Consider the following 27733-nt stretch of genomic DNA (forward strand, 5'->3'; position numbering starts at 1 on the left):
TCACTTGCTGTCTCCGTTTCACTTGCTGTCTCCGTTTCACTTGCTGTCTCCGTTTCACTTGCTGCCTCCCTCTCTCCGTTTCACTTGCTGCCTCCCTCTCTCCGTTTCACTTGCTCTGTCTCCCTCTCTCCGTTTCACTTGCTCTGTCTCCCTCTCTCCGTTTCACTTGCTCTGTCTCCCTCTCTCCGTTTCACTTGCTCTGTCTCCCTCTCTCCGTTTCACTTGCTCTGTCTCCCTCTCTCCGTTTCACTTGCTCTGTCTCCCTCTCTCCGTTTCACTTGCTCTGTCTCCCTCTCTCTGTTTCACTTGCTCTGTCTCCCTCTCTCCGTTTCACTTGCTCTGTCTCCCTCTCTCCGTTTCACTTGCTCTGTCTCCCTCTCTCCGTTTCACTTGCTCTGTCTCCCTCTCTCCGTTTCACTTGCTCTGTCTCCCTCTCTCCGTTTCACTTGCTGTTTCACTTGCTGCCTCCCTCTCTCCTTTTCACTTGCTGCTTCACTTGCTCTGTCTCCCTCGCTCCATTTCACTTGCTCTGTCTCCCTCGCTCCGTTTCACTTGCTGTTTCACTTGCTGCCTCCCTCTCTCCGTTTCACTTGCTGTCTCCCTCTGTCCGTTTCACTTGCTGTCTCCCTCTCTCCGTTTCACTTGCTCTGTCTCCCTCTCTCCGTTTCACTTGCTCTGTCTCCCTCTCTCCGTTTCACTTGCTCTGTCTCCCTCTCTCCGTTTCACTTGCTCTGTCTCCCTCTCTCCGTTTCACTTGCTCTGTCTCCCTCTCTCCGTTTCACTTGCTCTGTCTCCCTCTCTCCGTTTCACTTGCTGTCTCCTTCTCTCCGTTTCACTTGCTGTCTCCCTCTCTCCGTTTCACTTGCTGTCTCCCTCTCTCCGTTTCACTTGCTGTCTCCCTCTCTCCGTTTCACTTGCTGTCTCCCTCTCTCCGTTTCACTTGCTGTCTCCCTCTCTCCGTTTCACTTGCTGTCTCCCTCTCTCCGTTTCACTTGCTGTCTCCCTCTCTCCGTTTCACTTGCTGTTTCCCTCTCTCAGTTTCACTTGCTGTCTCCCTCTCTCCGTTTCACTTGCTGTTTCACTTGCTGCCTCCCTCTCTCATTTTCACTTGCTGCCTCCCTCTCTCCGTTTCACTTGCTGTTTCACTTGCTCTGTCTCCCTCGCTCCATTTCACTTGCTCTGTCTCCCTCGCTCCGTTTCACTTGCTGTTTCACTTGCTGCCTCCCTCTCTCCGTTTCACTTGCTGTCTCCCTCTCTCCGTTTCACTTGCTCTGTCTCCCTCTCTCCGTTTCACTTGCTCTGTCTCCCTCGCTCCTTTTCACTTGCTCTGTCTCCCTCGCTCCTTTTCACTTGCTCTGTCTCCCTCGCTCCGTTTCACTTGCTCTGTCTCCCTCGCTCCGTTTCACTTGCTCTGTCTCCCTCGCTCCGTTTCACTTGCTCTGTCTCCCTCGCTCCGTTTCACTTGCTCTGTCTCCCTCGCTCCGTTTCACTTGCTCTGTCTCCCTCGCTCCGTTTCACTTGCTCTGTCTCCCTCGCTCCGTTTCACTTGCTCTGTCTCCCTCGCTCCGTTTCACTTGCTCTGTCTCCCTCGCTCCGTTTCACTTGCTCTGTCTCCCTCGCTCCGTTCCACTTGCTCTGTCTCCTTCCCACCCCACCCTCTTAGCCCCTTCCCCTCTCTCCATCTCTACAGAGTAGTTCAGTTGGTCATGGTAGTCTGGACTGTGGATGTAAAGGGATCTTGGTCTGCCTTGGCTCTGGCTGTGGTTTCTCCATTGGCGGAGCTCTCGGTGGTGTGATGTGGTGAGGACTAGTGTTTCTCACACCAGCCAGCCAGCCTGAAGACTGTTCTCTGTTCTTCCAGGCTTCACCACTACAGGGTTGTAATAGTTTGTGGATGGAATGACTGGAACCGAGAGAGAAAAAAGTGTCCAAATGGGATGGATTGAGAGGGAGACCGAGGCCAGATATAGTCCTTGTGGTCACAGGCTAAACAAAACTTCCAGACGGAAGAAAAAAATGTTCCTTTTTTTTCTTGCTGGTCTCCTCCGCATTTCCTGTTTGTCAATATTTCATTGATACTGTTGCATGTCTGTGTGTCCCTGTCCTTGACATATTATCAGATAGCACTGTGTCTTTCAGGGTAACTGTTGTGTTTTTTTGTGTACAGTATGTGTATTTCGTGTCTTCACGTTTGTGTCTCTTCATGATATACCGTTTTGCCAGCTTGGTCTAGTGTCCAGAGATGTACGATGCATACTGATGTCACATGTTATGCTTCATCTTTTAAAGAAGCACTCCAGCTATTTTTCCTGTTGAAAAACAATATCCGGAGGGAGAGAGGGAAAGAGACAAATGGAAAGTGGTGTTGGGGGGGGGGACATACAACATTATAAAATCCTTGTACACAAACAACAAGTGTGCGGTTGGTCACAACTGTTTCAATTTAAAGAATCTTGCAGAGCTTCGCAAAAAATGGATACCAGAAAGGCTGTGAAACATTTTACACTTCTAGTTGGATTACTAGGCCATTATACGTCATTCTCTCTCCTGACAACCCTTTTACTTAGATCACACATTCCTCACACACATGCACATATGACTACACACACGCACACACAGTCCGGGTGCTGCAGACTGTTCTAGTGCAGCTTAAGCCCCACCCTCTTCAACATATATATCAACGAATTTGGCGAGGGCACCAGAACAGTCTCCAGCACCCGGCCTCGCCCTACTAGAATCTGAAGTCAAATGTCTACTGTTTGCTGATGATCTGGTGCTTCTGTCCCCAACCAAGGAGGGCCTACAGCAGCACCTAGATATTCTGTCAGACTTGGGCCCTGACAGTAAATCTCCGTAAGACCACAAATACAAATTGCATCTAGACACTTGCCCTAGAGCACACAAAAAACTATACATACCTAAACATCAGCATCACCTTTAACTTCCACAAAGCTGTGAACGATCTGAGAGAACAGGCAAGAAGGGACATACCAATTAGGATCTGGCTAAACATGCTTGAATCAGTTATAGAATCCATTGCCCTTTATGGTTGTGAGTCCTGGGGTCCGCTCACCAACCAAATTGAGACTCTGCATGCAGAATTCTGCAAAAATATCCTCAGTGTACAACGTAAAATACCAAATAATGCATGCAGATCAGAATTAGGCTGATACCCGCTAATTATCAAAATCCAGAAAAGACTCGTTAAATTCCACAACCACCTAAATGGAAGTGATTCCCAAACCTTCCTTAACAAAGCCATCACCTACAGAGAAATTAACTTTGAGAAGAGCCCTCAAAGCACCCCACAGAGCCCCAGGACAGCAACACAATTAGAACCAATGTGTTTGACACACATTTCTCTCAGATTACACAGACCCACAAAGAATTTGGGAACATATACAATTTCGATAAACTCCCATATCTATTGGGTGAAATACCACAGTGTGCAACACAGCAGCAAGATGTGTGACCTCTTGCCGCAAGAAAAGGGCAACCAGTTAAGGACAAACACCATTGTAACACCCATATTTGTTTACTTATTTTCCCTTTTGTACTTTTAACTATTTGCACATCGTTACAACACTCAACTTGTGAGTGTAATATTTACTGTTCACGCTTTAAAAAAATCAATTTCACTTGCTTTGGCAATGTAAACATGTTTCCCATGCCAATAAAGCCCATGACCTTAGCATTGATAACCCTGCACTCTTACCAGTTGAAGCACATAGTTTTGTACCACTAAATGCTGTTAGATGTTTAACAGCCTCTCTCTCTTTCTCTCTCTCTGTGTTCTCTCCACAGGTGACATACCTTGGCAAGGTGACCATCTCAGGGACACAGTTCCTGTCGGGCTGCACAGAGTCGGCAGTGGTGGGCCTGTGGGACCGCCGTGCGCTGGCCCAGGAAGAGCACCTCCTTGCCAACTCCCTCCTGGAGATCCGCCCCTTCCAGGTGCGCCTGCACCACCTGGACGGGCGCGGCGAGGCCTCGGTGACCATGGACACGTACCAGGTGGCGCGCATTGCCTACTGTACGGCGGACCACTGCACGAGCCCCAATGTGTTCGCCTGGATCTACCGGGAGATCAACGACGACCTGACCTTCCAGATGGACTGCCACGCCGTGGAGTGTGAGAGCAAGCTGGAGGCCAAGAAGCTGGCCCACTCCATGATGGACGCCTTCCGCAAGACCTTCCACAGTATGCGCAGTGATGGACGCATCCACAAGAGTGGCTCCTCGGACGAGTTCGCCACCGACGACTCCGCTCCAGATGACTCCACCCCTGAGGAGGACGGCTGAGCACCAGGGTTACCGCCCCCCCCTCCCCCGGTCACAAGCCCGTGAGGGGGGGTGCACAGGGGCAACCGGAGCACTCTCTCTACTCTCTGTTTCTCTCTCTCACTCTTCTCTGGTTTAAGGAAAAAACATGGAACTAAAACTGACCGCAGACTGAAGGATGACGAGGATGTAGTTTTAAAAAGGGGGAAAGGAACGACTTGAGACCTAACATATGGGGAAGTGAAACTTAACTAGTGCTGCCTCTTTGGATAAATCGGTCCTCAAACATTTGGATAGCCATTGACACGCCTGATCTGCCCATAAGAGATCAGTGAATAATGGTTATAAGACAGTTACATTCCCATCCGACGCTGCAGTCTTCTCCGTCCGTCTGTCTGCGATGTGCAGAGAAAATCTGCCTCTTTACAACCACCTCTCGCCCCACCCCGTCCCGGCCCAATCAAAAGCCCAGATCACTTCCTAAAAATCCAGATCACTGCCACCCATTCTGATTTTTTTTAACAACAGCACTATGGAGTTGAGAGTTATGCCTGTAGCACTGTTAAATGTGTGGTTTCAAAACGAAAGCCTTGACTAATATATGTGTGGAAGGTTGCCGGGAGGAGGGAGGTCCTGACATATTTATTAGGCTACGAGAGCGTCATCCCTTATCAATCACATTTACTTCCTGTTTTGAAGCATACCAAAAGTGAGTCTTTTAGCTGTGTCTTCTTTGTTGACTTTGTGCCTCACTTCTCACACACCAAGGCTCGTCTCTTAGTCCCGCAGTCCCAAATGTTGTGCGCGCGCGCGTGTGTGTGTGTGTGTGTGTGTGTGTGTGTGTGTGTGTGTGTGTGTGTGTGTGTGTGTGTGTGTAGTCGTCGTGCATGTGCATGTGTGTGTGAGGAATGTGTGATCTAAGAAAAAGGGTTTGTCAGGAGAGAGAGCATGACCGATAATGGCCTAGTAATCCAACTAGAAGTGTAAAACATTTCACAGCCGTCCATAAAGAATGCCTGAAGCCTCTTGGCCTGTGCTGAATGTATTATAGGTATGTTGTGCTGCAAGCTCCCTACACCTTTTAGTTACTTCGTTTTGTTTAAGTACATTTCTTCTACATTGTTATATGTGGATTAGGTGCAGTTCAGCAAGGGCCGTTTTCTGTACAGGCACCTTAAGGTAACGATTATGTCTCGTGGGCTGGATGCGTGTTGAGTCCATGAACAGACACACACACAGCTCAGTTTCACTGTGCCGTCGAAGGGTAAGAGCGGCCATTTTGGGGCAACTGGAAGCCCCCGTGACACAAGAGCCCCACCCCACCCCCCTTTCTAACAAGACTCTTTTGAATGGACTGGATGCTGGTACTCACAGTGGGGTGGGTCATGTATTTTGTCTGTTGTGTCTAAAGCCAATTTTTATTAAGATGGCTCTGGCCAGTACGTACATATATACACATTGCATTTGAAACTCATTCAATAAGCTTATGTAAATACACAACTGAAGTATCCGTTTCCAAATATTACAGCATTAAATGTTGATAGCTATTTTAAAGAAACAGCGGGAACATCAAAGACGGCACCAGTGTTTTAAAGTCAATTGTGAATATGTAGAGTTATGTATGTAGAGTTCCATAGAAGTGGCTGTCAACAGGGTGTGTGAGCCCAGCGGCTTGACATGCCAGGATGACGGGAGGAGAGAATGTTTCTAAGGCTGTAGATTACTGTGTCATGTCTTGTCTGAAGGCTCAGACGTGCTTTAAATGTCTGGAAATGTTACCGTAAGTGTTTTCTATACAGTATTTGCAAAGATAAAGAAACAACCACATATAAACTATTTACCAAGACTGACTGGTGATGCCGAAGTGTCTTTTTTGTTGCTGTTTGTTACGAAAACGTTCATATTGATTCGAGTTGGCTGTGATGTTTTGCCTTCATGACAAATGTTTCTCACAGTACTAGGAATTGTACATGTGGGTGATTTTCAACGGCTGTGTATGTATTAGGTTTGTGTACACATACAATATTACGGCCAGAGATTTGCTCCAATCCTACCAATCATTTTGTCTCCATTTCTTACATTCATAGACCGCAAAGCTCTTTCCATTGTCGTGGGGCTCATTCCCTTCAAACACCAGGAATGTGTGGCAGCCATTTTGGTGGCCACATCCGTCTCAAGGTATTTCCATAACGCGGGTGCTTATACCGTTGGCTATCATCACAGAGTTTCTAAACCCAGAGGTGCAACATGACAAGACTTTCGGGGAACGCTTGCAAAGCAGCCCAGGCCGGGGTTTGGGTTTGAGAAGTGAGAAAAGATTTCTTAGTTCGTCTAAAGGCACAACCTTGTAAAACTGACAAACTTGACATGTTTTGATTTTCGTCACAAGCAGCTTTAAAATGAAGGAATGCCTTTGATTTGACAGCCTGCACCTGCGCAGTTCGGTGCGAGACGACCATTGGACCCGATGACGTTTCTCCGCATGAGCTTAGGCTAGCCAACGTTGCCATGACATCACCGACAAGCACGATCAGGGATTTCTATTGGAGAAGCAGTTTCTGCCTACCTTCATACTGTACTGTATTTGCTATCATTTTGCTGCTCAGAAACTGCAGAGAATCGAGAGCAAAATGGATGCTGGAAACAGTCTGAATGACTGCTGAATGGGAACCCTGCCTCCTTCTGGAAGGTAGAGGAACACCTTCCTCACTTTCCCATTCCGATAAAAGAGCATACCCCACATAGGGAATATATTTGGATAACTTATATTATGGGTTTATTATTTATGAGAAGTGTGCGGTAATGACCATCCTTGGCCCTGTAGCGCAACTCGCAAATTGACTAATTCTGTCTGTCCGTCTGTCTGTCTGCATATACTTAATGAGTGGACAGTTACATAGTCATTGTATGCTTTTCTGTCTTGGTTGAGGAGCCAACCTGAATCTTTCAAGGTGCTCCACCATTGTGTCTCAGAGATGTGTTGAGTGTTCTCCTGCGCTCCAGTATTCCTCCATGTTTCACCCAGTTCTGGGAGTATAGAACGTCGATGCCGGGGGCCCAGAATGAGGCCACCCCTGCCAGCGAGGTGTTAGTCAGCCATTCAATACCACTCTGTTCCTCCTCCAGCTGGCTGCCGTCCACTGGGTCCCCACACCGCCTAGCTACCCACCCAGCACCAGCAAACTTGGGGTCCGGTCCTGGGGAACACCCAGCTCTCTGATCTGCTCCCCTCTCCCTAATTTATCTTTCTCATTTTTGTTTCTCTCTCTCTCTCATACAGATGGCCACCTCACTTCACGCTCCTAAGAGGTATCAAATTGATATCTCCATTTCAGTTACAATTCCTGTGAGTAAAGTATGTGCAATGATTGACTTGGGACTGCTGTGAATGTCTGCTCTAAAACAGAATAAATACAGTTGTTACATTTGAGGTGGGACTTGTGAAGAGCAGATTACAATCCGATGTGCACTTTAAACTGTGTGGAGTGGACAGTGAATAGTTATGAGGACCCATTTTGACGTTTACGTGTGCTCTATATAACTATTTGCTCTTTAAGACATTCACTAATACCAAGTGTCTGCATAAAACTGTGATCACTTTGAAGTGGAGATTTTGTTTGATGGATATATACACAGTGTACTAAACATTAAGAACACCTTCCTAAAAAATGAGTCGCACCACCTGCTTTTGCCCTCAGAGAAGCCTACATTTGTTGGGGCATGGACTCTACAAGTTGTCAAGCGTTCCACAATGATACTGGCCCATTTTGACACCAATTTTTCCCACAGTTGTGTCACGTCATTTGGATTTCCTTTGAGTGGTGGACTATTCTTGATACACATGAGAAACTGTTGAGCAAGAAAAACCCAGTAGCGTTGCAGTTCTTGACACAAACCGGTGCACCTGGCACCTACTACCACACCCGGTTCAAAAGCACTTCAAAACTTCTGTCTTCCCATTGATCCTCTCAAGGTGTTTCAAGGATTAATAATCCTTCTTTACTCTGTCTTCTCCCCTTCATCTACACTGAGTTAAGTGTATTTAACGATTGACATCAATAAGGGATCATAGCTTTCACCTGGATTCACCTGGTCATAGGAAGAGCAGCTATTCCTAAGGTTTTGTATCAGTGTAAAGATGTTGATTAAAGGTACCATAGATGGAAGTGTGTGTGTGTGTGAGAGAGAGAGAGAAAGAGTGAGAGATAGAGGTACGTTTATTAAACGTGATGCCTACTGAACCTACATTTCCAAGTCCTGTCTCATCGTGCTATCAGATCACACAAAATGTCTGAGAATCTCATCCATGAAAAACAGGGAATGTTGGGAAGAAGCTCAGAGAAGAGCGTGCCATGGCAATGATTGATCCCAGAAGTGTGTGTGTGTGTGTGTGTGTGTGTGTGCGTGTGCGTGCGTGCGTGCGTGCGTGCGTGTGTGTGTGTGTGAGAGAGAGAATGAGAAAGCAAGGTAAGTTTTGTAAACCTGATGTCTTTTCCAGAACAGAGGGGATACAAGGTCACTGTGCCTTACAGAAGGTTTCAGTCATGTCTAAGCTCTTCATCCCTCACGTCTGATTGGCTCATAAGTCATTCATATGATTTAGATCCTGACCATAAGGAAAGATGGAGTGTCTGAGTGGAGGAGGCCGGTGCCTATCACAACCGTAGGATCCCAGATTCTCTCATCCCTGGAAGTTAAGCCACCAGGATTTCCAGCACACCACTATCCTCATCGTGCTCTCAGAACACAGGAAATGTCTGAGAATCTCATCCATGAAAACAGGGATGTCGGGAAGAAGCTCAGAGCAGAGCGTGCCATGGAAATGATTGGTGTGTGTGTAACCCCAGGAGAGTGGAATGGAATACATTACTTTCAGGGTGATTCAATGTATAAATGTTCTTTGAGATTTGCAGAGTCCTGCGGGCCGACACTGGCATCTTGCTCACAGATGCTAAGAGGAGAGTTGGGCAACACTGCAGAACACAACATACACATGCTGACTGGACTACACAAACCGCCTGGAAAGAGAACAGCAGACAAACCAGCAAAGCAGACACACACACACACGTGCGCACACATACCGTGTCAAGAAAAAGTATGTGAGCCCTTTGTAATTACTTAGATTTCAGCATAAATTGGTCATACAATTTTATCTGATCTTCATCTAAATCACAATAGACAGTCTGTTTAAACTAATAAAGCACAAACAATTATGCTTTTTCATGTCTTTATTGAACACAGCGCGGTAACATCTACAGTGCAGGGTGGAACAAGTAAGTGAACCCTTGGATTTAATAACTGGTTAACCCTCCTTTGCAGCAATAACCTTCAAACAGTTTTTCTGCACAATGGTCAGGAGGTATTTTGGAACATTTGTCTTTACAAAACTGTTTCAGTTAGCAGTATTCTTAGGATGTCTGGTGTGAACTGCTCTCTTGAGGTCATGCCACAGCATCTCAATCGGATTGAGGTCAGCAGTATTCTTAGGATGTCTGGTGTGAACTGCTCTCTTGAGGTCATGCCACAGCATCTCAATCGGATTGAGGTCAGGACTCTGACTGAGCCATTCCAGAAGGCGTATTTTCTTCTGAAGCCATTCTGTTGTTGATTTACTTCTGGGTTTTGGGTCGTTGTCCTGTTGCATCACCCAACTTCTGTTGAGGTTCAATTGCCGGACAGATAGCCTTACATTCTCCCGAAAAATGTCTTGATAAACTTGGGAATTCATTTTTCTGTCGATGACAGGAAGCTGTCCAGGCCCTGAGGCAGCAAAGCAGCCCCAAACCATGACGCTCCCTCCACCATACTTTACAGTTGGGATGAGGTTTTGATGTTGGAGTGCTGTGCCTTTCTTTCTCCACACAGTGTTGTGTTTTCCTTCCTTCCAAACAACACAACTTTAGTTTCATCTATCCACAGAATATTTTGGCAGTAGCGCTGTGGAACATCCAGGTACTCTTTTGCGAACTTCAGACGTGCCACAATGTTTTTTTTTGACATCAGTGGACACTTCCGTGGTGTCCTCCCATGAACACCATTATTGTTTAGTGTTTTACGTATTGTGTACTCATCTATAGAGATGTTAGCATGTTCCAGAGATTTCTTTAAATCTTCAGCTGACAGTCTAGGGTTCTTAACCTCATTGAGCATTCTGCGCTGCGCAGGACGGCCACTCCCTGGGAGAGTAGCAATGGTGCTAAACTTTCTCCATTTATAGACAATTTGTCTTACAGTGGACTGACGAACATCAAGGTTTTTAGAGATACTTTCTAACCCTTTCCAGTTTTATGCAAGTCAACAATTCTTAATTTTAGGTCTTCTGAGTCCTCTTTTGTTCGAGGCATGGTACACATCAGTGTTTTTTTATAGGACAAAGCAGCTCTAACCAACATCTTCGATCAGTGATTGGACTCCAGGTTAGTTGACTCTTGACTCCAATTATTTTTTGGAGAAGTCATTAGCCTATGAGTTCACGTACCTTTTTCCCAACCTACACTGTGAATGTTTAAATTATGTATTCAATATAGATAAGAAAAATACAATAATGTGTGTGTTATTAGTTTAAGAACACAGTGTTTGTCTATTGTTGTGTTTGTGCAGAAATCCAGGTAATTCCAAAGGGTTCACATACTTTTTTCTTGCCACTGAATAGTTTTGTATTTAACCAGGTAGGCCAGTTGAGAACAAGTTCGCATTTACAACTGCGACCTGGCCAAGATAAAGCAATGCAGTGTGACACAAACAAACAACCGAGTTAAACAAATGCACAGTCAATAACACAATAGAAAAATCTATGTACAGTGTGGACAAATGTAGAAGATTAAGGAGTTAAGCCAATAAACAGGCCATAGAGGCAAAATAATTACAATTTAGCATTAACACTGGGGTGATAGATGTGCAGAAGATGATGTGCAAGTAAAGATACTGGGGCGCAAAAAAAGAGAGGATAAATAACAATATGGGGATGAGGTAGTTAGGTTGCTATTTATAGATTGGCTGTGTACAGGTACAGTGATCGGTAAGCAGCTCTGATACCTGATGCTTAAGGTTAGAGAGGGAGATATAATTCTCCAGCTTCAGTGATTTTTGCAATTCGTTCCAGTCATTGACAGCAGAAAACTGGAAGGAAAGGCGACCAAAGGAAGTGTTGGCTTTGGGGATGACCAGTGAAATATACCTGCTGGAGCACGTGATACAGGTGGGTGTTGCTATGGTGATCAGTGAGCCGAGATAAGGCGGGGATTTACCTAGCAAAGACTTATAGATGACCTGGAGCCACTGTGTTTGGCGACAAATTGTAGTGAGTGCCAGCCAACGAGAGCATACAGGTCACAGTGGTGGGTAGTATATGTGGCTTTGGTGACTAAACAGATTGTGATAGACTACATCCAGTTTGCTGAGTAGTGTTGGAGGCCATTTTGTAAATTACCTAAGTCAAGAATGTGTAGGATAGTTTTACAAGGGTATTTTTGGAAACATGAGTGAAGGAGGCTTTGTTGCGAAATAGGAAGCCAATTCTGGATTTCATTTTGGATTGGAGATGCTTAATGTGAGTCTGGAAGGAGAGTTTACAGTCGAACCAGACACCTAGGTATTTGTAGTTGTCCACATAGTCAGAACCGTCCAGAGAATTGATGCTAGTCGGGGGGGTGGGTGTGGGCAACAAATGGTTGAAGAGCTGCGCCCTTCGCAGGCTCCCGAGTGGCGTTGCGGTCTAAGGCACTGCATCTCAAGAGGCGTCACTACAGTCCCTGGTTCAAATCCAGGCTGTATCACATTCGGCCATGATTGGGAATCCCATAGGGCGGCGCACAATTGGCCCAGCGTTGACCAGGTTTGGCTGGGGTAGGCCATCATTGTAAATAAGAATTTGTTCTTAACTGACTTTCCTCATAAAATAAAGGATAAATTAAAATAAAATGTTTTACTAGCATTTAAAAGCAGTTGGAGGCCACAGAAGGAGTGTTGTATGGCATTGGAGATTTGTTAACACAGTATCCAAAGAAGGGCCAGATGTATACAGAATGGTGTCGTCTTCGTAGAAGAGGATCACAGAATCACCTGCAGCAAGAGCAACATCATTGACATATACAGAGAAAAGAGTCGGTCCAAGAATTGAACACTGTGGCACCCCCATAGAGACTGCCAGAGGTCCGGACAACAGGCCCTCCGATATGACACACTGAACTAGTTGATGAACCAGGCGAGGCAGTCATTTGAGAAACCAAGGATGTTGAGTTTGCCGATAAGAATGCAGTGATTGACAGAGTCGAAAGCCTTGGCCAGGTCGATGAAGACTGCTGCACAGTACTGTCTTTTATCGATGGCGGTTATGATATTGTTTAGGACCTTGAGCGTGGCTGAGGTGCACCCACGACCAGCTCGGAAACAAGATTGCCTAATGGAGAAGGTTCAGTGGGATTCGAAATGTCGGGGATCTGTTTGTTAACTTGGCTTTCGAAGATTTTAGAAAGGTGGAGCTAGCATGTTGGAGTGAACAGCTGTGTGAGAGAGGCTCCTGCAACTTTTTTTGCGAAACTATCTAACTTAACCTACTTTATGGCACTTTTTACAACAAAGATCTCTTTCTAATACAATATTGTAACTTTCTATGTGAAAAGGCCAAATAATAAGCAACCAAAGGACAATAAATCCACATCGGAGGCCCGCTCCCCACCAAACAACGAGACGGACATGGTAGAAGGCACAAGCAACAACTTACCTGGGCTCTGGGAGAACTAATTGCTGCTATGGCTGAGGATCTTAAGGCTACTATTGCTGAACTGGACACTGAAATCGAGAGCATCATTTGAACGGTCGCTTCGCAGGGCCAGAGTATTGTGGACCTTGAGAAAGATTCTGAATTCAACACTTGTAGGATCGACGAGTTAGAGAAGCTATGCACGTCCTTGCAGGATAGTGTGCAGAGGCTTTCTGTGAAAGTGGTCGACCTGGAGGGCCGATCCAGACGTCATAATCTTTGCGTTGTTGGTCTGGCAGAGGGGTTGGAGTCTGGCTGTCGCCCCACCGACTTCTTCGCCAAGCTATTGAGGGAAAAAATGGGATCGGATGTCTTGGCTTGCGACTATGGAACCCTGACCTGTTCACCGGACGTGCTACCTGTCCTAGACCTGCTGTTTTCAACTCTCTAGGGACAGCAGGAGTGGTAGAGATACTCTCAATGATTAGCTATGAAAAGCCAACTGACATTTACTCCTGAGGTGCTGACCTGTTACACCCTCGACAACTACTGTGATTATTAATATTTGACCATGATGGTCATTTCTGAACATTTGAACATCTTGGCCATGTTCTGTTATAATCTCCACCAGGCTCAGCCAAAAGAAGACTGGCCACCCCTCATAGCCTGGTTCCTCTCTAGGTTTCATCCTACGTTTTGGCCTTACTTGGGAGTTTCCCCTAACCACCGTGCTTCTACACCTTCATTGCTTGCTGTTTGGGGTTTTAGGCTGAGTTTCTGTACAGGACTTTGAGATATCATCTGGTGGAAGAAGGGCTATATAAATATATTTGATTTGATTTGGACCGTGCACATCGCGCTCTTGTCCCAGTGCCTGGTCCGGGCCAACGTCCTCACCCAGTAATCATCTGTTGTCACAGTTTCAAGACCAAGGATCTTATCCTGCGCAAGGATCGAATGAGGGGTAACATGTTCCGTGTCTATGAGGATTATGCGCCCGATATGGCAAAGCATTGCGCCGGCTACAGAGATGTCATGACCAAACTCTACAAACTCCATCTCTGCCCAGCCTTGCTCTTCCCTGCAAGACTCAGAATTACCCCTCCTTCCGGTGAGAAGATTTGACTCTCCTTTTTGGATGCGGAGAAGTTTACCCGGGAATATACAGGTTAGAGCGCCTTGTGTGTTATGGACTGCTCATGAAACCTTATTAAACTGTCTCAGCAAGGGCTACCATACATGTAAGACGCTGAGCCGACCAATGGAGCGTGATCAGAGCTCTCATTTAATGTTAATTTGACTTTCATTCCGGTTGGACGACTGGGTGGCCTTCCAGGTTTGATCACTTTCGGATGGGATATACTTATATTCCCCCATTTTTGTTTTGTTTAGTTTTTTTTCTTCCAATTCTTCCATTCTTATTGCTATACCATTAATGTATTGCTTGCAGGGGACTGGGGGTGATGGTTGGGGCGGGGCAGACACAGACACCTGGATAGCAAGCTGGTGTTTTGTGCCGTTCTGATTCTGTCATAGCCGTGAGCCGCTCTCCCAATTAGATTCCCACCAGCCTTCTGTGGTGCATGTGTCTGTGTGGGTATGAGTACATATAATTACTATTTGTACTTTATTATTATTATTTAATTTTTTTCTCTTAGCATTCTATTATTGTGTATGTGTATATTTTAAATTAGTTTTATTTATTATTTTGGGGCAGGAATGTGTATGTATGCATGTATGCATGTATGCATGTATGCATGTATGCATACAGTGGGGAGAACAAGTATTTGATACACTGCCGATTTTGCAAGTTTTCCTACTTACAAAGCATGTAGAGGTCTATAATTTTTAATCATAGATACACTTCAACTGTGAGAGACGGAATCTAAAACAAAAATGAATTAAGTAATTAATTTGCATTTTATTGCATGACATAAGTATTTGACCACCTACCAACCAGTAAGAATTCCGGCTCTCACAGACCTGTTAGTTTTTCTTTAAGGATCCCTACTGTTCTCCACTCATTACCTGTATTAACTGCACCTGTTTGAACTCGTTACCTGTATAAAAGACACCTGTCCACACACTCAATCAAACAGACTCCAACCTCTCCACAATGGTCAAGACCAGAGAGCTGTGTAAGGACATCAGGGATAAAATTGTAGACCTGCACAAGGATGGGATGGGCTACAGGACAATAGGCAAGCATCTTGGTGAGAAGGCAACAACTGTTGGCACAATTATTGGAAAATGGAAGAAGTTCAAGATGACGGTAAATCACCCTCGGTCTGGGGCCCCATGCAAGATCTCACCTCGTGGGGCATCAATGATCATGAGGAAGGTGAGGGATCAGCCCAGAACTACATGGCAGGACCTGGTCAATGACCTGAAGAGAGCTTTGATCACAGTCATGGATTAAAATCCTGCAGCACACGCAAGGTCCCCCTGCTCAAGCCAGCGCATGTCCAGGCCCATCTGAAGTTTGCCAATGACCATCTGGGTGATCCAGAGGAGGAATGGGAGAAGGTCAGGAGACAAAAATAGAGCTTTTTGGTCTAAACTCCACTCGCCGTGTTTGGAGGAAGAAGAAGGGTGAGTACAACCCCAAGTACACCATCCTAACCGTGAAGCATGGAGGTGGAAACATCATTCTTTGGGGATGCTTTTCTGCAAAGGGGACAGGACGACTGCACCGTATTGAGGGGAGGATGGATGGGGCCATGTATTTTGAGATCTTGGCCCACAACCTCCTTCCCTCAGTAAGATCATTGCAGATGGGTCGTGGCTTGGTCTTCCAGCATGACAACGACCCGAAACACACAGCCAGGGCAACTAAGCAGTGGCTCCGTAAGAAGCATCTCAAGGTCCTGGAGTGGCCTAGCCAGTCTCCAGACCTGAACCCAATAGAACATCTTTGGAGGTTGAGTGGTCCTATCTATTCAAGGTCCTACAGAAATGTAATATTGGAGATGGGTTCATAAGTTGGATCCAGCTTTTATATAGGAACCCCTGTGCGAGAATACTCACTAACCAATCATTGTCGCCCCGATTTAACCTTTATAGAGGGACAAGGCAGGGTTGTGCGCTGTCGCCTATGCTCTTCGCTCAAATTATTGAACCTCTCGCTCAGGCGATCAGATCTCATGCAGCAATTCACAGCTATAGTACTAAGATACTCTAAATAAGATTTCCCTAAATGCAGATGACACTCTCGTCTATGTAACAGAACCCCAAGCTAGTATCCCAGCTATTCTTGATGTGATTAATTTGTTTGGTACCTTGACGGGCTACAGAATCAATTGGAACAAGAGCGAATTAATGCCCATACGGTTGCAAAACACCTCCTGGCTAGAACATCTTCCAGTTAAGTTATCTTCAGAAAAATGTACTTCCCTAGGAATTGTAGCTACCAATCAATACTCCTCACTATCTAAAGATAATTTCCCCTCTCTGATGCAAAAACTCAAGGCAAACATACAATTTTGGAGAACTCTCTCAATTTCTCTGCTCGAAAGAATTAATGCCATTAAAATGGTCTTTCTCCCACAATTTCTCTACCAATACCAGAACATCCCAGTATTCATACCTAAGTCCTTTCATAAACAACTGGACTCAATTATCAATCCTTTCATCTGGGATAAAAAAACACCTCTGTAAATCCAAGATGGGAGGATTGTCTCTCCCAAATGTTATATTTTATTACTGGGCCGCTAACCTCCGCATTGTTACGTTTCTGCTGGATGACGCACTTCCATCATCCAGCTGGCTTGGTATGGAGCGTGAGTAGTGTCACCCCTTCTCTATTGGTGCTGTGATTCTGTCGCCTGCCAATCTGGAGATGTCACTTTATCGTAACAATCCTATTATACATAGCACAGTCCGTATCTGGAAGCAAATCAAAGTCCACTTTGAGCTTAGACCAATGTCATTCATGCTCCCTGTCGCCAGGAATCCCTCCTTTGCCCCCTCTAACCTTGATAACACCTTTGAGCAATGGGGAGTGCTAGTGATAAATACCATAGGTGATCTATATATAGAAAGGACCTTTGCTTCCTTTTAGTTGCTGAGGGAAATTTCTAATCTTCCCAGAAGTAACTTTTTCAGATACCTACAAATTAGAGACTATGTTAGAAAACTCCTCCCAACATTTGGGAATGCCAAACCTTCCAAGTTTGACGGATGCATAAAAATATGCCCCACCTCAGATAAACTGATATCGCGTCTATATGATGCTTTTCAATCTGTTAGCACACCTTCTACAAATGCCATTAAGGCAAATTGGGAGGAAGAACTAGGGACTGACATCTCGGTGGCAGACTGGGAAGAGAGCTTGGAGTATATCCACACCTGCTCCATTAACTCCAGACATTGTCTCATACAATTCAAGGTATTACACAGATTACACTATTCCAAAACTAAACTGAATAGGATATTTCCCGATACATCCCCTATGTGTGATAAATGTCAGGCTGCACAGGGTACACTACTCCACTGCTTTGCCCTATGTTCTGACTTGTATGGTTATTGGTGTGGAATTTAAGGATCCTCTCTGAAGTTCTGGAGACTTCAATAGACCCAGACCCACTTCTGATAATCCTGATTCCCTAAACGGATTAACCAACCCCCCAAAACAACTCCTCTCTTACTGTCTCATTTCGGCAAAAAAATGTATCTTGTTGTTTTGGAAACGGAGGGAAGCTCCTTCCACCAAATTATGTCTCAGTGAATTGGCAAACAGTGTACACTTAGAAATAATTAGATATATTCTGAACAATAAATGATGAACATTTGATCAAATTTGGCAGCCTTTCCTCTCTTGGACCAGTCGTCGCTGTGAATTTGGACATTTTAACGCACTCTCAATTGTAATATTTGAATCTACCTTTATGCAGCATGTGCTTGCCCCGCCACCCGAGCAGTTGGGAGAGGAATAGGGGGGAATACCTTCTACCTGTCCTTGTTCTGTATGTCTTGTTTTGTAATATTTGTTTTGTACCCAGAACTCTGGGTCTTGTTGTTTTCTGTCTGCTCTTTTGTGTTTAGATAAGAGTTGCATACTTGTCTTTTATACCAATACACCATTCTTGTGCGTGTTCAATAAAAAAATATTTGAACAAGAAGATTTTAGAAAGACAGGGCAGGATGGATGTAGGTTTATAACAGTTTGGGTCTAGAGTGTCTCCCCCTTTGACCGTGGCAGCTTTCCAATCTTTGGGGATCTCAGACGATACAAAACAGAGGTTGAACAGGCACATACACTCACACACAAACAGATTCATAATATACAAAAACCTACTAAAACCTCCCACTCACTCAAAACACACCCAGTCAATGAAAATGCCCTTTCCAACAATGTTTAAGTTTGTACTGTATCCTGTGTTTCTCCAGAACATTAAACTTAAGGCTTTGTTGACCAATGTCCTCAATGTCAAAATCAAAATCAAAATAAATGGAAGGTTTATCATGAGCTACAAGTTGATGGTGCTGTATTGAGGTTTATTATGATTCTTATGGATGTGCAGTTAGACTGGTAGTGGAATCTATGCACTGGCAGTGGGCTTCATGATCCAGCTGATCTTACATCAGTTTCTATTTCTATGAAAAACGTGTCAATTGGCAAAGCAGAAGTCTATTATACACCACTTGGTGTAATCAGAGTCAAGCTCTTGGAAAGGACTGGTAAACGTGTACTCAATGTTACCTACTGCGGATGACAGGTAAACACAAGGACTGTATGTTCTCTCGATCTTATATCAACGCATTATAAAAGGTGGTTGTAAAATTGCAGTGACTAATTCCCTGTTGTGGCCATTCATTTCCATTTACTGCAATAGATCTGCCTCTGTTAACATTGGAGTCACTAATTGGATGCTACTGCACATTCATTTCCTCAAGAGGGCACTGTAGTTTTTCAAATGAACAGTCTTCAAATGCCAGGGTGATGCAGTTGTGGTGTTTTCTAGAAGAAAAAAAAACATAAATGGTGTTATTGGCTTGTTTTATGTTCAAAGTGAAAGATTATCTTGTTAAAAAACATGTCTGGTGTGGGACAACTTCTTAACAGTCTAACACTTGAACACTGTCAACCATTGTTTTTTTCTTTTTTCTAGGCTATTGACTCTGCTGGTTTTACATGTGAAGGAGGATTTTGTTTGGAAATATATATGTCTGAGTCTGGACAGCTTCTGAGAAGTAATCAAAACTTGAGGACTCTCTCCGACACATCTTTCTATTGGCTCTGCATGCTAGTTCATTAACATACAACAGGACAGCAAGGTAGCATGAGCAGAGACATCTCACTCACTACCTTTCTGGTGTATATACAGTCAATGAACTAAGCAGACCAGAACCAGCTGCTAATGCTTTAGTGACTATGGGACAGACTCCTTAAGCAGACCTGATCTGTGACCATTTTTTTTCAATGGTAAATGACCTGAGTGGGACATCTTTATTTATCCACCATCATTGGCAGGAGTGCTTTTTCCTCAGTGATCTTCTGGGAGGAGATCCAGGGATCCCAGATGGTTTCCTTCTCTCCCCACAGATGGACCTACACACATGATACATGGTTCCTCATGTCAAAATAAAAGTTGTTACTCGTTTGTGCACAGGTGGCGCACGTTCAGGACTTTTATTTTGACTCGAGGAAAGCAGATAGGAAGTGTGTCTACAACAGACCCACATTTGGAAAGTGTTTAATAATACGTTTCTTAGGAAATCTTGACTCAAATTCCATCCCTATATAAGAACCAACCACACAGACAGTTGGTAGAGTAAGCTCCAATATAGTTTTATTCAACATTTTTTACAGACAAGGGATGTTTAGGTTTTCGTATGTATACTGAACAAAAATATAAACACAACATGTTTGGTCCCATGCTTCATGAGCTTAAATAAAAGATTACAGAAATGTTGCATATGCACAAAAAGCTTATTTCTTGTTTTGTGCACAAAAGTGTTTAAATCCCTGTTAGTGAGGATTTCTCCTTTGCCAAGATAATCCATCCACCTGACAGGTGTGACATCAAGAGACATATCATATAAAAAGCATGATCATTACGCAGGTGCACCTTGTGCTGGGGAAAATAAATGGCCACTCTGAAGTGTGCAGTTTTGTCACACAGCACAATGCCAAAGATGTCTCAAGTTGAGGGAGGGTGCAATTGGCATGATGATTACAGAGCTGTTGCCAGAAAACGTTGTTAATTTTTCTACCATAAGCCACCTCCAACGTCATTTTAGAGAATTTAGCAGAACCGTCCAACTGGCCTCACAACAGCAGACTACGTTTAACTATGCCAGCCCAGGATCTCCACATATAGCTTCTTCACCTGCGGGATCTTCTGAGGGGTCCTGGCTCCCCAGTGGGTCGGCCTCAGGCCCAACCATGGCTGCGCCCCTGCCCAGTCATGTGAAATCCATAGATTTTTAGCTTAATTCATTTATTTCAATTGAGTGATTTCCTTCTATAAACTGTAACTCGGTAAAATCTTTGAAATTGTTATATTTCTATTTAGTTTAATGTGTGGCCCTGCTGTCCAGGAATTGGTTAGATGGACTATGGATGAGGGAGCGAGGGTAGAACCTAGAAACGACTGTGAAGGTTAGCTATGAGCATCCGATTATCTGGTTATGTCTGGTTAGGGCTCCAGCCAGTAATCTCTAAACGATCACCTGGTAGGCCTACTACCATTGGTACCGGATAGGCAGAATTGACTGAGCCTTTCTTTTAAGTCAAAGTAGTCATTTAACACAACCGGTCTTAGCCAGGTAAGGTCATACAGTCAACAAGCCCTAGCCCATGTGGGTTGGGTGCACACACCACAGTAATATACATTGCTAGGGGTCAGGTCAGAACACAGGCCAGCTTCTCAGCATCCTAAAGAAGACCAATTGAAGTTGGGTGTGTTCAATTATGCTTAGCCCTCCTTGACTCCGCCTTCCAAGGGAAATGAATTGAACCAGCAAGCAGGAACATTTACAAGCTCCTTGGCCCTGACATTTTGCATGAGCCTTTTAGACAGAAAAAGATGATCAGCAGATACCATGTGAGCCAGTTTGCTTAGGATATCGCTGGAGCTCAGGGCTGAGAGACAGAATCTCAAGTAGAACAGCAGAGCAGTGGAGCCCATATGGTGGAGACCCAATCTGTTCCAGACTGGTCTCAGATAGGGTCTTATCAGAGCATCAAAGATTGAAAGGCTGTGTTTGTCCACCCATTGCTGACCGCAGAGCCTTAATCCCAGACAGTAGCTCTACTGAAAAAAAAATGGAAATGGCCCGTGATTCATCTGTGATAGGATCTCGCTCGCTAAATCCATAGTTTTAATATGTTTGGCCCCTTACAAACTCCTTATCAAGAAATTCAAGATTAGACTACAGGAAAGAGCTCTAGATTTGTCCTTAGAGGGTATTTTAGTATTATGGCCTGTTTTTGTTTGTAGTTCAGTCACCTGCTAGAAACTATTTTCAAAGCCTTTCCTCATACGGGATTTTGTATTTTATTTCAATACATTTAACGTCAAAAAAAAAACTGCTGAAATGCATGTAATGCCTGACAATTTTCCAGAAATGCATGGCTAAACCATCTAGTCTAAAGGGTGGGCAAAGTGGTTCCTAATCCGGCTTCGTAAACCCTCAAGTTGATCTGGGTGCCCCCACGGAAATATAATTATCATAGAAAATCCACAATGATTCAATTTCAGCTAGAGATGTTTTTTTTTTGCATTGTATGTGTCTCAATCCTCCACATCCTTCTATGTTGTGGAAGAACAACCTGGCCTTAGTGGCCATGCACTCTTACAATCTCCACCCGGCACAGCCAGAAGAGGACTGGCCACCCCTCAGAGCCTGGTTCCTCTCTAGGTCTCTTCCTAGCCACCGTGCTTCTACATCTGCATTGCTGGCTGTTTGGGGTTTTAGGCTGGGTCTCTGTATAAATCTCTTTGAAATCTGCTGATGTAAAAAGGGCTTTATAAATACATGTGATTGTGAAAGGTGACAGTGCTAGAGCGGTGTTTGTCAGACCATGACATCCCTGAAAATCTAAAGTAATGAACTGTCATTTCTCTTTGCTTATTTGAGCTGGTCTTTAACCAAATAAGGTTAGTGCCATGAATACCACCCCTACCTTGTCACAACACAACTGATTGTCTCAAACGCATTAAGACGTTCCACAAATTAACTTTGAACAAGGCACACCTATTAATTTAAATGCATTCCAGGTGACTACCTCATGAAGCTGGTTGAGAGAATGCCAAGAGTGTGCAAAGCTTTCAAGGCAAAGGGTGGCTACTTTGAAGAATGTCAAAAATATTTTGCTATGTTTAACACTTTTTTTGGTTACTACATGATTCCATATGTGTTATTTCATAGTTTTGATGTATTCACTATTATTCTACAATGTAGAAAATAGTACAAATAAAATCCCTTGAATGAGTAGGTGTGTCCAAACGTTTGACTGGTACAATAGGAGACTGTTCAGTGCCAAAGAACAAGGGGTTAAATACTTGTATAAAAAAAGAAGTATCCTGATCTCTGTTAGATCTCTCAGATGGACACTTCAGAACAAACTTCCTTTGGATTTTTTTGGTGACTGTTGTGCCATGTAGTGAATCTCTTATTCAATGCATTTGAATAACAAGTATCCTAGCGGTTAAGAGTGTTGGGCCAGTAACCAAAAGGTTGCTGGTTTGAATCCCCGAGCAGACTAAGTAAAAAAAAAATCTGTTTGTGCCCTTGATCAGGGAGTTAACTTTAATTGCTCCTGTCGTTCACTCTGGATAAGAATGTCTGCAAAATGATTAAAGTGTAAATATTCATGAGCTAATAGCTGTAAGGCCACATCATTTATGAATATATTTTTGTTGATACTTGAAGGGGTCTTACAATTCTAGATCAAATATTAAAATCATCCTTGGTCTGACCTTAAAACAATTCCATATAGCTCCCAACCCCCGGCTTAGACTTGTGAAATAAATAAATCAAATGATAAATTATTTTTTACACTACATCAATGTTAATGTGTTCTGTGTTTCAAAGGTTAAGCTTGTATACTTTCACATCTGAATTCTTAATGAGAATGACAATGTGCATTTAATACTAAAGTGTCATTGTTAAGACAGTCACCACTTTGTAACAATACGATTAGCCTATTTTTTATTTACCATACATTTACTAAAATATATTTCTTACAAATGAATTTCAATGCTTGTTGAAGATCATACACAGGGGGTTCAAAAAGTCAACAGTACAGGCAGGGAAAAGGCTAGTAACGCCGTACGGGAAATCCGATAGGCTAAAGTACAGGCAGTGAATAGGGAAAAGGCATCATTAGTGAGGCATGCAAGAACTATCATACACGGGAGGAGACAATTACAGCAAAACCAGAGCTCCGATTAGAAGTGTGTCACAAAACAAACAATACGTCACAATGATGGGGTGCAAAGAACTGAACTAAATAGTGTGAGATAATGACATACAGGTGTGTGAACAGGTGATCAGTATTCAGGTGATTAGGATCTGGAGAGTGAGCTGTGTTCAGGGGATCTATGTGTTTGAGAGTGTGAGTTGGAAAGTGGGCTGGAAAGTGAGCTGCGTTCAGGGGATCTATGTGTTTGAGAGTGTGAGCTGGAAAGTGGGCTGGAAAGTGAGCTGTGTTCAGGGGATCTATGTGTTTGAGAGTGTGAGCTGGAGAGTGTGAGCTGTGTTCAGGGGATCTATGTGTTTGAGAGTGTGAGCTGGAGAGTGTGAGCTGGAAAGTGGGCTGGAAAGTGAGCTGCGTTCAGGGGATCTATGTGTTTGAGAGTGTGAGCTGGAAAGTGGGCTGGAAAGTGAGCTGTGTTCAGGGGATCTATGTGTTTGAGAGTGTGAGCTGGAGAGTGTGAGCTGTGTTCAGGGGATCTATGTGTTTGAGAGTGTGAGCTGGAGAGTGTGAGCTGGAAAGTGGGCTGGAAAGTGAGCTGCGTTCAGGGGATCTATGTGTTTGAGAGTGTGAGCTGGAAAGTGGGCTGGAAAGTGAGCTGTGTTCAGGGGATCTATGTGTTTGAGAGTGTGAGCTGGAAAGTGAGCTGTGTTCAGGGAATCTATGTGTTTGAGAGTGTGAGTTGGAAGCAGAAGTTACAGCCTTAACATTATTTACTGTCTTACAAAAGTCATTATGAATTGTGTTTTGTTGACAATGCAACCAACTATCAACGTTTTAAAGGAGATATATCTTCTGCTTGGATAGGTCCATATGAGCCACTGACTTTAACTTTTATATTTGGTTGAGATGGAGACGTGAATCCAACATATCATTTGTTAACTTGTCTACAAGTTAAGATGCTATTTGCCATATTGGAAAAGTGATATTGATTTGTGTTTGGTTGTCAGCGCAACCAAATATCAACTTATGAAAGAGACATATCTTCTGATTGGATAGCTCCATCTGTGCCACTGAGCCTGGTTTTAATTCCAGTTTGTCTGCAAATGAATAATTGATATGTTAGATTCATGTCTCCATTTCAACTAGAAATGTAAGTTAAAGAACAGGACTAAATCAAATCATACGTTAAATGAACTTTGAATCCTTTGATTTGACTTTTAATCCTATTCTTTAACTTTGATTTGACTTAATCCTATTCTTTAACTTTGATTTGACTTAATCCTATTCTTTAACTTTGATTTGACTTAATCCTATTCTTTAACTTTGATTTGACTTAATCCTATTCTTTAACTTTGATTTGACTTAATCCTATTCTTTAACTTTGATTTGACTTAATCCTATTCTTTAAATTTGATCTTTGGTTGAGATCGAGACGTGAATCCAATATATTTATTATTAACTCCATTTGAAATCAACCAAAGCTTGAAACGCTAGGCCTATATGTATTGTCTATTTTTAGTTGAATCCTGGGCTGAATTTAAACAGCAGCTGTTGATTACATCCCAAATGCTGTATAGGCCTATATAGCATCACTGATGATACTGTCACGCCTTGGTCATTGTGTTTTGTGTTTTTGTTATATGTTTGGGTAGGCCAGGGTGTGACATGGCTTTATATGTTGTGTTTCGTATTGGGGTTGTATTAATTGGGATTGTGTATGATTAGGGGTGTGTCTAGTTAGGCTTGGCTGCCTGAGGCGATTCTCAATTGGAGTCAGGTGATTCTCGTTGTCTCGGATTGGTAACCGTATTTAGGTAGCCTGAGTTCGCTTTGTATTTTGTGGGTGTTTGTTCCTGTCTCTGTGTTGTAGTCACCAGATAGGCTGTAATTAGTTTCACGTTTCGTTTGTTGTTTTCTTATATCAGTTATTTCATGTACCGTTTCCATTCATTAAAGTCATGAGTAACCTACACGCTGCATTTCGGTCTGACTCTCTTCTTACAACAGACAAACTCGTTACAGATACATGATTGATAATGTATGGTTACATTTAATTTGCTCTGTTGAACCTATCCTTTGGAATGACATCGATAGCAACAGTGAATTTGCACTATTAAGTGAAGATTTCTTTAAAATTATTCTCACGATAGACCATGGGTAATACTCAGTGACTCTGGACGGGAGACCGAAGGGGTAGCTGTAGATTAGGGGTGGGAGCAACACAAACATTTGAACTCATCATGAATTGCAGCAGTTCCTTTCAGGTCTGTGTACCCGGAGATACATTTTTTACGTCATAGAGTGCATTTTGTGCCATTCTACACATTTTGCCAGGGGGCGGAGAGAAAAATGGTCTGTTTTACAGCTAATTTCCTGCCATTCTACACATTTTGCCAGGGGGCGGAGAGAAAAATGGTCTGTTTTACAGCTAATTTCCTGCCATTCTACACATTTTGCCAGGGGGCGGAGAGAAAAATGGTCTGTTTTACAGCTAATTTCCTGCCATTCTACACATTTTGCCAGGGGCGGAGAGAGAAAATGGTCTGTTTTACAGCTAATTTCCTGCCATTCTACACATTTTGCCAGGGGGCGGAGAGAAAAATGGTCTGTTTTACAGCTAATTTCCTGCCATTCTACACATTTTGCCAGGGGGCGGAGAGAAAAATGGTCTGTTTTACAGCTAATTTCCTGCCATTCTACACATTTTGCCAGGGGGCGGAGAGAAAAATGGTCTGTTTTACAGCTAATTTCCTGCCATTCTACACATTTTGCCAGGGGCGGAGAGAAATGTTTGCCGTTTTTAACGTCATATCAAAACAATGGGGCCACCCAGCCGGTAATTTGACCACGATAACAAGTTTAATGGATAGTGGATATTACATTGAAGAGCTGACGTATCAAAGGTACCAATTCAACTCATTTTATACGAGGTTTGTCTATGTTGAAATTGCATAACCACCATGACATAATCCTGTGGTTTTCATTTTTTATCCTCAAAGTGACAGTTAACATTGATGACTTTCTTCAAATCCAATGTATTTCCCACATAGATTACACGTCACAACACGTTGACAAATGACATTGAAACAACCTTGATTTGTGGTCCGTGGGAGGAGTCAAACCTTTGAAGGTAAGATGGAAACGAAGTGGGAAGAAAGAGCCATACGGGCATAAAAATATCTGTACACGAGTAAAGAATGAAAGATTAAGATTAAGTCAATTGATATTTAACTCCCACTCAGTGAGTTTAAATCAGTGTCACTCCAGCTTCAATGGGAATGGGGCAGTGAGTCATAGCCGGATCTTATTGAGTGGCCATGTGATGGTGGAGGAAGTGTCTGAACCTAGCGTGTGAGGATGATGACAGAAGATCCAGAGTTATTATACGACGACAGGATGTTTGTTACAGAAAGCAAGCTAGTTGCTGGCACAGTGCGGCACTTTCTATATGGACACCTTTGTTGATTTGTTGTTCGTCTGTGTTGTAGAACATCAACATACTGTATGTTGTCCTGTCAACATGTGTCTCCTTTTGTTATCTTTATTTTATTTAACTAGGCAAGTCAGTTAAGAACAAATTCTTATTTACAATGACGGCCTACCAAGAGACCTCCTGCGGGGACGGGGGCGGGGACTAAATATATATATATATATAGGACAACACACACATCACGACAATAGAGACGACACTACATGAAGAGAGACCTAAGACAACAACATAGCAAGGCAGCAACACATGACAACACCGCATGGTTGTAGGTTTGGAGTTTTGATTTGGACTGAAGGTTATGTTGTTTAGGGTAGCATCCTGTATATGTCCCTGCCCCCAAAAAATAGAAGTTTGTCGTTACTCTAAATTGATCTATTTTTTAAAAAACATGCTAAAACACCTGCTCCCTCTCTCCCGGTCTCTTTTCAATATCTGTCCTATACGTGTCATTTTCTTGCTCACTCAATGACAGTTGATATTGTGCTCTGTTGTTATGCGCTGTAATAGGTTGATTTGCACCACTGAATTTTGCTCTAAGCACAGTTGTGTTAGTACTTGAGGAGCACAGGAGTGAAATAATTAGTTTATTGTTATATTTATCATGGCTAAGTAGAGTATTGACTAATCTCATCGGTTGAATCACATGTATGGAGGACAGGAAGAGAGAGATGGGGGAGACCTGTATCCTGACAATAATGTGTATCTTTGTGTGTCAAGTAGTGTATGTGTGTGTCCACAGAGACAGCTGACACGTCACATTGGGGGCCACCACATGGGTTGTAGCTGCAATCAAAAGGGTTCTATCTGGAACCAAAAAGTGTTCTTCAAAGAATTATCCTATGAGGTCAGCCGAAGAACTCTTTATGGTTTTAGATACCACCTGTTTTTTCTAAAA

General features: G+C 43.5%; 1 protein-coding gene across 1 annotated transcript in view; it reads left to right on the forward strand.

Moving 5' to 3' along the window:
• The window catches only part of LOC124006172 (PTB-containing, cubilin and LRP1-interacting protein-like), a 52717-nt gene extending 46586 nt beyond the window's left edge, over positions 1–6131 (forward strand). Inside the window, exon 3 of the mRNA XM_046316003.1 lies at positions 3805–6131. Coding sequence (XP_046171959.1) covers positions 3805–4302 — 498 coding nt within the window. The 3' untranslated portion in view covers positions 4303–6131. The remainder of the gene's footprint in view (positions 1–3804) is intronic.
• The last annotated feature ends 21602 nt before the right edge of the window (positions 6132–27733 follow it).

The sequence above is a fragment of the Oncorhynchus gorbuscha genome, linkage group LG19, assembly GCF_021184085.1.
Source record: "Oncorhynchus gorbuscha isolate QuinsamMale2020 ecotype Even-year linkage group LG19, OgorEven_v1.0, whole genome shotgun sequence".
Lineage (NCBI taxonomy): Eukaryota > Metazoa > Chordata > Actinopteri > Salmoniformes > Salmonidae > Oncorhynchus > Oncorhynchus gorbuscha.